Here is a 13,402-nt window from a genome sequence, read left to right as displayed (position 1 = left end):
TGGGACTCACTATATAGAAACTCATTTGCCTCTACTTTTTTTGGTTTGGTTTTCTAAGCAAAGGGGCTGGCTCATAATTCAACATATTTAAAAAAAATAAAAACTACAGCAGCAAAATAAAATGGGGGGAAAAAAAAAAAAGATGTAGACAAAAAAGGTCAAAAAAGGCAACAAGATAACTAAAGGTTTTAAGGAGGGGAAAAAAAAACAAACAAAATTTAACACATATATATATTTTTTAAATCTTATATCCCACCCCCCCTCCTCCCAATGCTACATAGAGGGCTTCTAACCCTCTTGTTGATCAATCAAGGAAGAAGACTTCACAATACCAGGCACGTGAACGGGCTCAGCACCCTAACCTATGCCCTAAATCAACATCATTCCTTATTCACCTACTGTTCCTCACCAGCTTGGAGGAAGCCAAATGAGGATGCACCTAAACACTGACTTGGGATCAGTTTTAGGGTCACTTATGGCTCACAATATGAACCATAAGTGTCGGGGAGGCTGATCTCTCTCATCAAGCATAAAGAAGAAAGAAAAAACAAAAAAACAAAAAAAAAAAAAAAAAAAAAATCACATATTGCGGAGCTGAATGGCCCTGGTGGCTGGGGACAGACACTCGGGGCACACAGCCTCTGGACCCTGGCATATCTCGGTGGCACAATTTAGACAGAAGAGGTTATGGCCACAAGGAACCAAGGCAGCGATCGCCTGGTTATTCATACACTGGACGCACAAATCCTGTCCCCTCCCCGCTGATCCGAGCCCCAGTTGATAGGATTCCGGAGGGGAGGCTGAGGAGGCGGTGCTATCACTTGAGGAAGAGAAGGCCGAGCTGTACGAGGGGAACCTGTGGGTGTCGAGGGCCCCAGCCAAGCCAAACGGCCCTCTGTGAACACGCTGGGCCTGAGGGTGCTCCAAGGCGTCGGCCCCAGAGAAGGTTGGAGAGAGCCGGGGTGTCCCGGGCTGACTTGTCTGGAGATATCAGAGGTAATAAAGATTAGATAAATACAAATGAAAACTACAAGAAGTCAAATATTTTCTGTTGAAATTGAAAATCCTTCAGTGCTATGAGCTTCTTGAGCTATGCATGCAACAAAGTTAGTGAATTAAATTATTGTGAACCAACATATTAACTTAGCTTAACTTAGCTTAACTTAGCTTACCGAGGCTTATGTTCAGCAGCACAGACGGGTATGACACCATGACTTTAAGGGATTTAAGGCACCTACTATTATAACATATTGCTTATACATGAGAGAATCATTTGGCGTGTTGACAGCTGTGATAAGTAACAGTTTGAGCCTGCAATTTACATATCAAACCCTCACTGCATGCTACTGACAATAAAAGGATTTAAATGGCTTTAAACTGCACAGGAGGCCATAAAGTTGCATGCGGAGGTTAAATTTCTCTTACCTGAGACTGCAGAGCATCAAAGGCCTGGAGAGGCTGGTGGTCCACAAAGGGGCTCCAGATGTGTGGTTGTGCAGCAGGATGTGAAGAATGGGCGGTGGAAATGGTTAATGGCTCAAATCCTGAGGAGGAGCCTCCAACTCCCAGGCCAACCAGCTCCTCAGACCCCACGGGAATTAGGCCCGCCTCGCCAAACCAGAAACTTGCACTGCCGCCATTACTGTTGTTGTTAGCATTGGCATTAAACGGACAGGTCGGGCTGACGTCTGCCATTCGGTTGCCATTCCCGCTGCTATAAAAGGAATCAGCTGAGCTGGAGCCGCTGCCTAGGGAACTGGAGCTGTCATTGCGGTAGTTGGAAGACATCCTGACACCACTATTAATATTGCTATTGACTCGCTGAGTACCGTTGAGGTTTAGTGGCAGCAAGCTACTGCCACCTGGTGATGATGCACCTGCGTGAAGCCATCTGGCCTCTCCCAACCCAGCTGATGACTCAAAGCTGACATCTGTCCCGTTGAACTGAAAGTCATTGTTGTCTACACCTGGAGCCTCAATGCCCCCGCAGGTTCCAGTGCGGAGGGCGATATGCGCCTCGATCTCCTCCCTCGCCCGGTCCACATTTTCCGGCATGCCCGTAACCTCAAACACTGGCTCTTTGTCACGGCTCGGCGTCACAATGTAGGTGTGAGTCTGCTGCTGAATGCGTTTTATGGTTGCTCCTGAAAGATATGACCAGACCAGCTCTTTTACTCAAAACATTAGAAAGATATACATCGACTACCAAGACTCAAACGTTCTGGTCACTTTGCTGCATGATTGTCCAGTGTAGAGAGAAGTGGACATATCATGAGGCTTTTCAACATCATAATTTCTTCCTGAACTCCGTTAGAGTAGCTTTTTCCAGTTTAAAATAATCTTTAATCTAAATATCACAGGTTTCACCCCTTTAGTTTCACTGCTCCTTAACCCAATTGCAAACAAAAGAGTTTGAACAGGAAGTGGGCAGGGCTTTTGAGCTCTGTTTGAGATGACCATATTAAGAATACCCCCTCTCTTCGACATCACACAGATCCAAGCGTGGAAAAACTGGCAGAACAAGAGTATTAAGATCAATCTAAAGCCTAAGCTTTTGGGCCCAGAGTAATTACTTGTACCTAATGATAACCTCACTATGTGAAACTCTTTAATACGAGTGTCCACCATTAGCATGCATGACCATTCCTGAAAGGATAAATGGATGCTTGAGAATTAGTAGCAGGTAGTAAAACTAATATTTACAATAACAATGCTGGATAAAAATCTCAAATCACACCAGCTCTACGTACTTCCTTATTCCTTATTACCAGCAGAGGAAAGCTGGGAGAACATGGGTAGCAAAGGACCTCTGAATGGATTCAAACCGGGCTTCAGTATTAGCCTCAGCTGCTCAAGCCAGTGAGCCAAACCAGCACCCCACATACATTTCTTTATAATAATTAAATGTGCTTTTGATATTGGAAGCAGCACAGCTGTGCAATAATTACAGCGCTAAACTACAGGCTGGCCTACTGACTCACCTGGCTGAAGTCCACACCACCTGACCACAACACTGAGTTCAGATCTAGTGTGGAAACCTTTTCAAATGTCAATACTGTGTGTTTACCAAAGAAACCAGGATCCTGGAATCATTTTAATGCCTGTAAACACTCTTTCCTGGAAAGTCAAAATCCACAGCACACCTGTCACTTCTGTTTGTGTGGAGCAGCGTTTCCTCATAAATGTTCAAATTCAGTGACTCTTTTTGACACCCTATCACTTCCTCTGCAGCGCAATGTCACAAGGACTGCTGCAGTTCAGTTTACAAAAAAAAAAAAAAAAAAAAAAAAAAAAACACACCCCAGAACTATTTGACACACAGCTGATAATGTCAATAAGACAAAGAGTTAAACACTCCTGTGAGCAAAACGTAATTAGCCTCTGGGCTTCTTGACAAACAGGTGGGTAATGTGTACAAAGATTAGCTGAGAGCAAAACGGAACCTTTTGGAGTTAGCTGACGGATATCAAGATGCAGAGGCTTTTAGAAATACAGGATATCCATTAGACAATACAGAAACACAAGGTTGTTAGATGTGGGCCTGATAGCAGAGCTTTGTTTTACACATCTGTGAGTAGTCCCCCCAGTGGTTTGCTTATATGTTCCAAAGTACACTTTTAGTCTGCATCTGCATCTGCATCTGTAAGCCACCTGGGGACAAGAAACTTGTTTCTCTGGCTCTGTCAAACATCATTCATCCTAAACTGCATGTTTCACACCTCTCCTACCAATTTTTTTCCATCTATGCTAGATAAAAATGAAAATGATAAAAAAATAAAGGGCAATGCTGAGTTTTGCTGAGTTTTTGTTTTATGAACTCTCTTTAGACTATGATTTCCAGCAATTGGAGCATACAGCAGTCACGTAAATACAGAGCAAATTAAATACTCACCTTTGGGACCCACGACCAACCCAACAACACGATATGGCACCCGCACCTGTAGGGTTGAAAAAAATAAAGGTTAGCTATACACATTTTAAATTACAAACACAACAGACAGCATTTTTTATACAAGAATTTTGCTTGGATGTTGACACTAATAATACTGAGTCATCCTAAAGGTTGTCCTTAATGGGATTCAATGCATAGGATTATCCCTGAATGTCATTTTTTTTTCTCATCTAAAGTCAGGCTTGCTAACCTGAATGGTAGTCCGTCCAGGTAGAGCCGGGGTCCCGAGGCCAGCTCCAGCAGTCAGAGGGGCCGTCCTGTTCCGAGAGGCTCTGATAAGGGAAAAGTGCTCAGCTGCAGACAGGATCTCCCTTTTAGCCATGGCCACATCTTCTTTACGCCCCGTCACCACAAAGACCGGCTGCTCGCCCCTTACTGGAGTCTTAATGTAGGTGTTGGTCTTGGCTCGAAGTGCCTTAATCTTACAGCCTGTCACAGTGGCGAGAGAAGGGTTTAAAAATGTACCACATTACATAGATTCAAAATTAAACTCTTAAACTCAGCATCTCCACACTGGACTAATAAAAGATCATGACCCACGCAGTATAAGTTCCCAGTCATTAATGCCATATAAAGGTTGCATAGCTTTTAAATTAAATATTCCATTCAGCAGTGGTTGAGAGTCCAGCATCATTACCAGAGCCATTTCCTGTTGTTGTCAACACCGCAGTCTGTGCACCATCCCCCAACTTGCTCTCAAACATAATCACACTCTCCTACTAACCCAGCCCAACCATTTATGTAAAGTTTATGTAAAAAGATTACATACAAAGAAAAGCAAAGGGATAATTTGATTAAATCATATCGGTTATGTCGCGGAGCTAACTATAACCTGCAGCTGATGTGGCAAAGCAATGGTAACCAACACACCGACTGTTCTTTATGCTCTTCCCCTCCGAGACAAAGCCCAGGCTGGTTGAGCACGGCCAGGCACGTCTGCGGGAAGGCTCGCTGTCAGCGAACCATAGACAACAAACCCATAATACAGACGAGCTACTGCAACAAGGACACCGAGTGGGCTCCAGAGGCTAAATAAACTTTAGGTGTAAACTTTTTTTAAGGGCGTTGGGCGAGGGTGTTAGTGTTGACCCAGTTAGGAGGAGGAATGCTAAGCTAGTAGCTAAGTATGCCAGTTTTCCTTGCGACAAAATAAACTAACAACCTCGTTTTATCTTACCGTTTTTAATCCCAAACTTTCTCTTAATTATCAAATAAACTCAGCAGTCTTTAAACGTCTTTATATCGTTTTCTCGTACTTTGGTCCTACCTAACTCTCTTCCCCATAAAGTTTCTTCTAAACTCCGTTAGCAACTTAACGTTAGCTCCACGAATCAACAACGACTCACCCTGCCTGCCCACGATCTCCGCGACGTGCTCCGAGCTCGGTACGGCCACACACTCGGTCGTGTTTACGCTCTTTCGCCGAGTCAACAGCGAAGGCTCGGCCTCTCCGTAGTCCGGCTCTCCATACCCGCCGGACGATAGCATCGTCATGCTAGCGCCGCCAACCGCAGGATCGTCCTGCTCGTCTCCGTTGTACAACAACACCGTCTCGACGTGCTCCATCCCGGAGCTAACCGGCCCCGATGGGCGTCGCTGGTTGCGATGGGCCTGTGCTAGCAACGAGGCGCCGGTGCAGCCCGTGGAATCGGCTGCAAGTAATGGCTCCTCCTCGTCCTCGGCCGCTGCCGTTTTGTTCATTTCGTCTCCCGAGGGCGGACGAGGCAGCGGCAAGGGCTTCAAGTCGAGGACCGTACCGAGGACGCTGAAATGGGAGAGCGGAAGGTGGTGAAAGGGGAGGCTCTCGTCAGCTTGCTCGAGCGTCTGACTCTGGGCGCCGTGATGCTCGTCAAGGCCCATACCGGCGAAAGCGTGCAGGAGCGGCGGTGGGACTTCGGACTCTCCCTCATCAGCCTCCAGCAAAGACGTACTGCTCGGCATGATGCAAGTCTTTTATTGATATTGCCGGTAATCGATATGAATAATGAATGAAATATATTTGTTTATAAAAAATAAAAAGCGACCAGCGCCTGTTCGTTGAAATGTGTGGCTTTGTTTTGTCTTTACTGCGCTCCTGTGCTCTTCTTTGTTGAGATTTATTTGCAGCTAGTTGACGATAAGTTGGTGCGTTACCGCCACAGGTGGTGTGGAGTGTCAATGACAATGTCGATTCAAGCCTTCATACAGCCAATGATTGCAACATTCAGAAAAGGGAACATAAAACTCACATTACCCCCATCATTGTAGTATACCTGAGTTGGTGCAGAACATCTATGAAGACACTGGGGCAGCATTGAAGTGTGACCCTGGAGAGGTGGAGGTAAGCTTTGGAGAGAAGAGAAATGAAAATCACTAGAAGCAAGACAGAATACATGTGTAAATGCTCGTTCACATGAAACTTGTTTTGGGGGTCAGCTGCAACTTCACAACTATCAAGAAGATGCACTCAATGTGCATGTGTTATGAGGGGGGTTGTTTTACGAGAATATTAAATTAGAATAATACAACATAGGCGGATGTTGTCATGGGTTACATACCCAAAGGTAGTAAATGAGTACATTTAAATTAGATGTGAGAGCAGAGAGAGCCATGCTGATGTTTTCAGTCTGCATTGTGTAAAGAGATCAAGAGATAAATGCATATAGGGAAGTAAATTTTTAATGAAGGCATGGAGAATTTTTATTAGCATGGCAAGAGCAGCCTATAGATCAATGTGAGGCCAGCTCCTTGCCATCTGTAATATCACTAAGTGGAAATGTTCAAGGGTTTGGAGACATCACTGCCCTCAACGTACATTTAAGGGTGAACCCACTATTAATAAAACTGTATGGATATTTTTTCATTCTTACAAATCACTGGTAGGCAACCCAGCAATAAGTTGAGGAATGCTAATATGCATTCAGGACTTTGGTGGAAACACCTATGAGCTATGAGCTGGTCAGGCAGCATCTCAGACAGAAATACAGTAAACAGGGTGTCTACAAAACTCTAGAGCAGTAATACTTTACCATGATTTCTGATAGCAGGGCTAATTTTGTAATGATAAACTCAATCAAAAGACGCCTTTTGAGGCAAAGGACTGTGATGCATCCTGGGGCTCTCCAGGAGGGCTCTCCAGGAGGTATTCCAGGTATGTCCTATCAGGAGGAGGCCCTGGTAGGGAATTATATCTCTCAGCTGCCTTGGGAACACCTTTGTGTCCACCAAGATGAGTTGGAGGAAGTGGCTGAAGATAGGGAGTTCTGGGCTTCTCTGTTTAGACTGCAGCCCTTGAGACCTGGACCTGGATGTATGGATGGAACATATGAATTGACATTTATGGATGATGTATCTGTTGTGTCATATCAGTTCAAGGGTTAAAAGTATTGAATAAAATGTGATCAGACGCAAATGTTTCAGTGTTCTTAATTACGACTTCTTTGGCCCCTCATTTAAAAGGAAGCGCGTGGTAGCGCAGCAGTTAGCACTGCTGCCTCACAGCTAGAAGGTTTGGGTCTGAATCCACCTTGGCCCGGGCCTTTCTGTATGGAGTTTGCATGGGTTTTCTTTGGGTACTCCAGTTTCCTCCCACAGTCCAAAGACATGCAGTAAATGGGGTTAGGTGATTCTAAATTGTCCATAGGTGTGAGTGTGAATGGCTGTCTGTCTCTCTGTGTTAGCCCTGCAACAGGCTGGTGACCTGTATAGGGTGTACCCTGCCTCTTGCCCTATGACAGCTGGGATAGGCTCCAGACACCCTGCAACCCTGAACAGGATAAGCGGAAGATAATGGATGAATGGACATTTGTTGCGTAAATTGCACTTGCACTGAGACAAAATGTAAACCAAGCTGTTGAAAAAGTTGTTCCAAAATATTATTTAAAATATTAAATAGCTCTTGAGAACCCCCAAAATGGAATTTTTCTCTTGTCCCAATGTCTCAATAACCACTTTGCATGTCAAATATAACAGTCAAAATGAATAATGAATCCACTTATTTGTTTTGACTTTATTGATACATGTCTCTTATAATTGTTAAACCAATTTATTTAACATCAACATATTTTAAATAACAGTAATTATGCATGGCAATTTGTGCCCCACAATATATGAGCAACCTTATTACCAAAACCTATTTAGCCTGGAAAAAGAAGAGACAAGACAGTGAGATAGATGATGTGACTGAGAGGAAGTGGCATGATTGTGTCATGTGCTAACACTATGGGCAGACCAACGGTCAGTCCTCTTTGACATATTTTGTATTTTTCCAATCTTTCCTGACTAGATTGAGTCACTCTAACCAAAGGAATGCTGTTACCCATATTATCAAAAGAAGACAGGTTTCCTTCCTTTGTTTATATAACTACATTTATCCTTGACTTTCACAGTCCATTACATTCCACAGTTACCATCATTTTCCAAGTAAGCTAATACTAGTGCTGATTTGTTACCCTGTTGTGTACATATAACAAACATTACAAACGTGTTAAAAACATATAAAATATCATTAAGCAACATTTCTGTGGTCCTCAGTATTCATAACCTTTGTTTCAAGGTTTCAAGGTTTCTTTATTGTCATATATATGTAAACATATAATGAAAACATATAATGAAATTTTGCATTTGTGTCATAATCTATAAATAAAAGCAATATATCCATTTAAACCTGTTATCTTGTGTAACTTTGTTACTCTTATGTTGAACCCTGTTACAATAATTTTTAATAAAATAATAATGAATGGTTTCCTAAGGTTGAATCTATTGCCTTTCTAATAGTTTGAATTATTATATCAAAAGTGTATTTGAGCAAAATTTGAAAATAATTACTTAAAAGTTGGGCAAAGTAGATTTTGAAAATTGCTTAAATTAATATACATTAAGTCTTATCTGAAATTGAATGAGTATTCAGTATGAAGGTGAATATCTTTAACTTAATGGTCAAGAATTTATTAAACAATATTTTTAAAATCTTCTTTTTCAGGTGTTGGAGTAACTCAGCCATCTGATAAAAAAAAAAAAAAAGTGTCTGCGGCCTGAGGACAAATTTAATTTTATTGATGGTTTTTAATTTGGAGCCGAATTTGTTTTCAGGGGTATCTCTGGTCCAAACTGTTAAACATGCCTCACTTTCATTTTAAGCGGCGGCCACGTTGGAGCCTGCGTTCGTAATAAAAGGGAAGCTACGCTTTGCTCACACGTACGTGGTTGAGGACCACGTGATTTTACAAGCGCTCCGCCTCTTCTTTTTTGAACGAATGAGAGAAAGCAAAAGGTGGGCTTTTACACATGACAGCCAATGAGGTGTGTCGTTAGCAAACCCGTCTTAGCATTAGTTGCATCCGGGTGAGGACTTTGAGGTGAGTAGCTAATTCTGACTCAAACAAAATATGAAATGTTAAACGTTTGGATTAGTTGTAATTACATTTACTGCGTATGTTCTATTAAACCACGGACCCAGTAATCGTGGAAACATATTACAAATCCCGAGATTCCTTATTTCTTTAAAATTTAAAGACCAGCTAGCTCGCTAGTTAGCTTTAAGCTAGCAGTTAGCCGCTTATATCAATGTCCGGGTTTTCCTTGTCGCTATTTTCCCCACAGTCGGTGATGATTTTAGTTTAATGTCTGTTGTTTCTGCAGGTTTTTCCTTAGAAGCTGTCAGCTCTCGGTCTACAGGATGTACGGATCGCTTCGGGTGCTGCTTCAGGTGCTGTGGGCCCAGCTGCTTTGTGGGTGGGTACTCGGCTCCGAGCTAACTTTTGAGCTGCCAGACAACGCCAAGCAGTGTTTCTACGAGGACATCATCATCGGCACCAAATGCACCCTGGAGTTTCAGGTGAGTGTCTCTTCTTTCGATCTTCCCCAGCCGTATGAATCATCCTAATCGGGAGAGCATTGCCCAAAAGTTAAACTGAATCTGGATTGTCCCCTTTAAGTCTGTATCAGGCTTCAAAGATGAACGTCCACTGGTATGAACATCTTTATGTTCATACCAGTCTAAACCAGCTCAGTTAATCAACATCTACCTGAGAGATCTGCAGGTAAATATCTACATTTAATTAGAGGGTCCAGACAATAGCAGGCCGAGATATGAGTGATAGATCTCTGCTGTATTTATCTTGTTCATTATCTGTGACGTGCCTTAAATATTTCACTTGAACTGTGTGTGTGTGCGCGTGCGTGCATTAGCAGCATGGTGTTGCGCAATATTTAAAAGTGAAATAATCCCACAATGGTGCCAAAAAAAGAGAAACAATGCAATAAATAAATCTAGGTGATGGTTCTATTTTTTTAAATTTTGGCCATGATAATAACCCTGTAGTCATTTTAATTTATCATCCAGCCATCATTTTTGTCACTTTTAATTAAATTAATTGAAAATGAGTTTTAATAACCATTTTCAAATTTCCCAGTCCTTAAGAATGACAATTCTCCAGGCCAGTGATTGCTAATTTTTTTTTTTTTGTCAATTGCAAAACAGTGACATTACACTCATGTTAGTGGACCTTTTTCACACCTGAGTTGCAGGAATGCTTATTTTTTTGTTGTTGTTGTTAAGCTCTATTTCTACGCTGTGTTTAGATTTAGTCACACTGACACAGAAAACTTGTATAGGACTCAGAAATGAAACTGATCAAGAATCCAACCTCTAAGCAAAAATATTATCAATAAAATCTTGTCAGTATACATGCTACCCCTCCTTCACTTTGTTACTCATTCCTTCTGTGCTTTCAATTCCCAGGTGGTAACTGGGGGTCACTATGATGTGGACTGCCGTTTGGAGGACCCAGATGGAACAACACTCTACAAAGAGATGAAAAAGCAATATGACAGCTTTACCTTCACCGCAGCCAAGAATGGCACCTACAAGTTTTGCTTCAGCAATGAGTTCTCCACTTTCACGCACAAGACGGTTTACTTTGACTTCCAGGTTGGCGATGACCCTCCCCTCTTCCCCAATGAGAACAGAGTCACTGCTCTCACTCAGGTAAGCTGTAAGAGGGTGGACACGAAATCCAGCTGAGCGCCTGTTTCTCTCTCTGATGTTGGTTTCATTGCATTTGTTAAAGCAAGATAACTTAAAACCTTAAATCCTGTCTTCATCCTGGTTACACCCATGAACTCATACAGCTTATTTAAATTAGTGGCACCTAAATTCTGGAGATAAATATTGGAAATGTGGTTTGTCAGTGCTTTCAAAGAAAAAAAAAGTTCAAAGATGCATTATTTCATTCAAACCATGGCTTCCAAAAACGACCAGCCATCTTAGAATGAAAATTTTGTGTTGTTTTTTGTTTTTTTTTTATGGAAAGGATCACAGAGTAATATCAGAATTCATCAGAAAGCAAACAAGGTGTGGCTGTAAATGAAAACTGAGTACTGTGGCTACTCTTACAGGATAATGGCAGCTAAAGGTCGGCAGCAATTTGGTGATGCAGCAGGACAGTTATCCTAACCAGCAATCTAAGACAGAATGATTTCAAAGAAAATTCCACTTGTGGAGAGACCCAGTCAAAACCCAGACAATGACCAGGTTGAACATGGTGTGGAACTACCTCAAGAGAGCCAATAACATCTTAAAAATATGGCTGAGGTGAAGCAGCTCTTTAAGGAATAATGGGACAAAATTCCTTCTGAACGATGTGGATATTTGGTCCAGTGCTGTCGGAGATGTTTGATGTTACTGATTTGACTTATTGGAGTCATTTTCTGTTGTTGTTGTTTCATTAGCTTCAGTACATGGTGGTTGACAATTATCAGGTACAAAACTTAACAGATCAAGTGGTTTGAGAGACAGAAAAAGAGCAAGATGTTGGAAATGGACACATTGGTGACACATTCAAACACTAATGTGTTTGAATGTGGATAGAGTAAGACATGTCTATTCAGATACATTAGGATAACCACAAAATGTCCGGTAGCTATTGTAATATTAGCTAAGGACAAGTAATTATTAAAAAATGCCAAAACAACTCAGAAAAAATACCAAAGATCCAACTGCAAAACAGCACCCCACCCCACCAGACAGCCAGCCTTAGAGATTTGACATTCCAAGTAGATTAATTCATTAAGTATTTTCAGCCTCATTCCAAAGATCTAAAATCAGGTTTCTTTCCCATTTCTTCACCATTTCCAGATGGAGTCGGCCTGCGTGTCCATCCATGAGGCTCTGAAGTCGGTAATCGACTATCAGACGCACTTCCGCCTCCGTGAGGCCCAGGGACGCAGTCGTGCAGAGGACCTAAATACCCGCGTTGCTTTCTGGTCAATCGGTGAAGCCATTATCCTTCTGGTGGTCAGCATCAGCCAGGTGGTCCTGCTGAGAAGCTTCTTCTCTGACAAGAAGACCACGACAACACGTGTCGGGTCATAACAGCCTCTGAGATCCCCGATCTGATTCATCACTTTCTTTGTCTGTTCTTGGGCTTGTGTGTATGGAGTGCATAGGAACAGCAGCGCTGATCGGAAATTTAATCATATCAAGTGGCCAGGTCATACAATCTGACGTGGCTTCTTAATTCAGCACAGCTGTTCTAAAACTTCATGCAAATTAGTCTTGACAAGAAAACTAGTTGTGGGTTAAAAAAAAAAATGTTTTTGAGGCGTAAAAGGAAAAAAAAAACAGGAGGAAGACTTGATTGTGTTGCTTGTAACTATCTGGATTTGAAGCAGTTCAAGCACTGGCCATATAGTTAAAGACAAATTTTAAGTCAGTTGAATATTTGAAATAATTTCTAAATGTGTTTTAAGTGTGTCCTTTTCTGACTTCTGTCTCCATGATCTGTTCTGCTTTTCATCCCCGACTGCTCCAAAAATAAGCACCTGAGTGGACATTTGGACTAAATGTATTCATATTGTAAGGATACTGCAGATATTTCTTTATCTGCAGAGCACTAGTTGTCAAAAGCTACACTCACAATGCAAAGGTTGTATTTGTTTATAAAGAAACTGTTGCATTTTTCTGTGTTACTAAACCTCACTTTATTAAGTGAGAAATGGTAGATGTGTTTGTTTTGATCAGCTTTGTCATTTTAGATAGTCATTAGAAAGGAGTTTGCTGTGCTCTTCGGAGAGTAAAAAAATCTTTTAATCCAATATTAGCTTGAAAGAAGAAGGTTCAGAAGGTTGTTGAGTTGAAGAATTGAAGTTAAAATGCAGAAGGTATACCATGAGTGACTGCAAACCCAATTCCTTAAAGAAAAAAAAAAAAAAAGATTTAAAAAAAAGTTTTGTTTCCATTTGCTCTCTTTTATGTTGGGGGGGGAATGCTGGTTGGTTTAGTGTGACAACACCAAGGTAAATTACAACGTACTGGATGTGGGGGTTGTTTATTACATCTGTGTGACTCAAATGTGGCAGACAACAAAGAAATGAGTAATATTCTTGTATTTAAAAAGTATAATTTTGTGTGTTCAGTGACAATGCCAGCTATTTGAAGTGCACAAGCTTCTCAAGTCTTTGTCTTTGGCC

The 13,402-nt window shown here is 41.8% G+C and overlaps 2 protein-coding genes across 2 annotated transcripts; one reads left to right on the top strand and one right to left on the bottom strand.

Annotated features, from left to right (window-relative positions):
- Nucleotides 1-329: 329 nt before the first annotated feature.
- LOC115786020 (RNA-binding protein MEX3B-like) lies at nucleotides 330-5,913 on the bottom strand. Its single transcript, XM_030738012.1, has 5 exons — nucleotides 5,299-5,913; nucleotides 4,143-4,381; nucleotides 3,893-3,938; nucleotides 1,426-2,144; nucleotides 330-981 (listed from the first exon to the last, which is right to left on the bottom strand). Exons 1-5 carry the CDS (start codon nucleotides 5,891-5,893, stop codon nucleotides 580-582), a joined length of 2,001 nt encoding a protein of 666 aa, XP_030593872.1. The 5' UTR covers nucleotides 5,894-5,913; the 3' UTR covers nucleotides 330-579.
- Nucleotides 5,914-9,147: 3,234 nt separating this feature from the next.
- Nucleotides 9,148-13,129, top strand: tmed7 (transmembrane p24 trafficking protein 7). Its single transcript, XM_030737537.1, has 4 exons — nucleotides 9,148-9,288; nucleotides 9,572-9,767; nucleotides 10,674-10,919; nucleotides 12,069-13,129. The coding sequence occupies exons 2-4, from the start codon at nucleotides 9,609-9,611 to the stop codon at nucleotides 12,303-12,305; spliced, it is 642 nt and encodes a 213-aa protein (XP_030593397.1). The 5' UTR covers nucleotides 9,148-9,288; nucleotides 9,572-9,608; the 3' UTR covers nucleotides 12,306-13,129.
- The last annotated feature ends 273 nt before the right edge of the window (nucleotides 13,130-13,402 follow it).

This window comes from Archocentrus centrarchus, chromosome 9 (assembly GCF_007364275.1).
Source record: "Archocentrus centrarchus isolate MPI-CPG fArcCen1 chromosome 9, fArcCen1, whole genome shotgun sequence".
NCBI lineage: Eukaryota > Metazoa > Chordata > Actinopteri > Cichliformes > Cichlidae > Archocentrus > Archocentrus centrarchus.
The sequence above is the reverse complement of the archived record's forward strand: the minus strand, read 5'-3'. Positions and strand labels throughout refer to the sequence as shown.

Bases quoted from the DNA above. Each gene is read 5' to 3' on its own strand.
- tmed7 (XM_030737537.1), top strand. From the start codon at position 9,609: ATGTACGGATCGCTTCGGGTGCTGCTTCAGGTGCTGTGGGCCCAGCTG. The intron at 9,768-10,673 runs GTGAGTGTCTCT...TTCAATTCCCAG, and splicing joins AATGCACCCTGGAGTTTCAG to GTGGTAACTGGGGGTCACTA. The intron at 10,920-12,068 runs GTAAGCTGTAAG...CACCATTTCCAG, and splicing joins GAGTCACTGCTCTCACTCAG to ATGGAGTCGGCCTGCGTGTC.
- LOC115786020 (XM_030738012.1), bottom strand. From the start codon at position 5,893: ATGCCGAGCAGTACGTCTTTGCTGGAGGCTGATGAGGGAGAGTCCGAA. The intron at 4,382-5,298 runs GTGAGTCGTTGT...CCACTGTGACAG, and splicing joins GGAGATCGTGGGCAGGCAGG to GCTGTAAGATTAAGGCACTT. The intron at 982-1,425 runs GTAAGAGAAATT...TGATATCTCCAG, and splicing joins TTGATGCTCTGCAGTCTCAG to ACAAGTCAGCCCGGGACACC.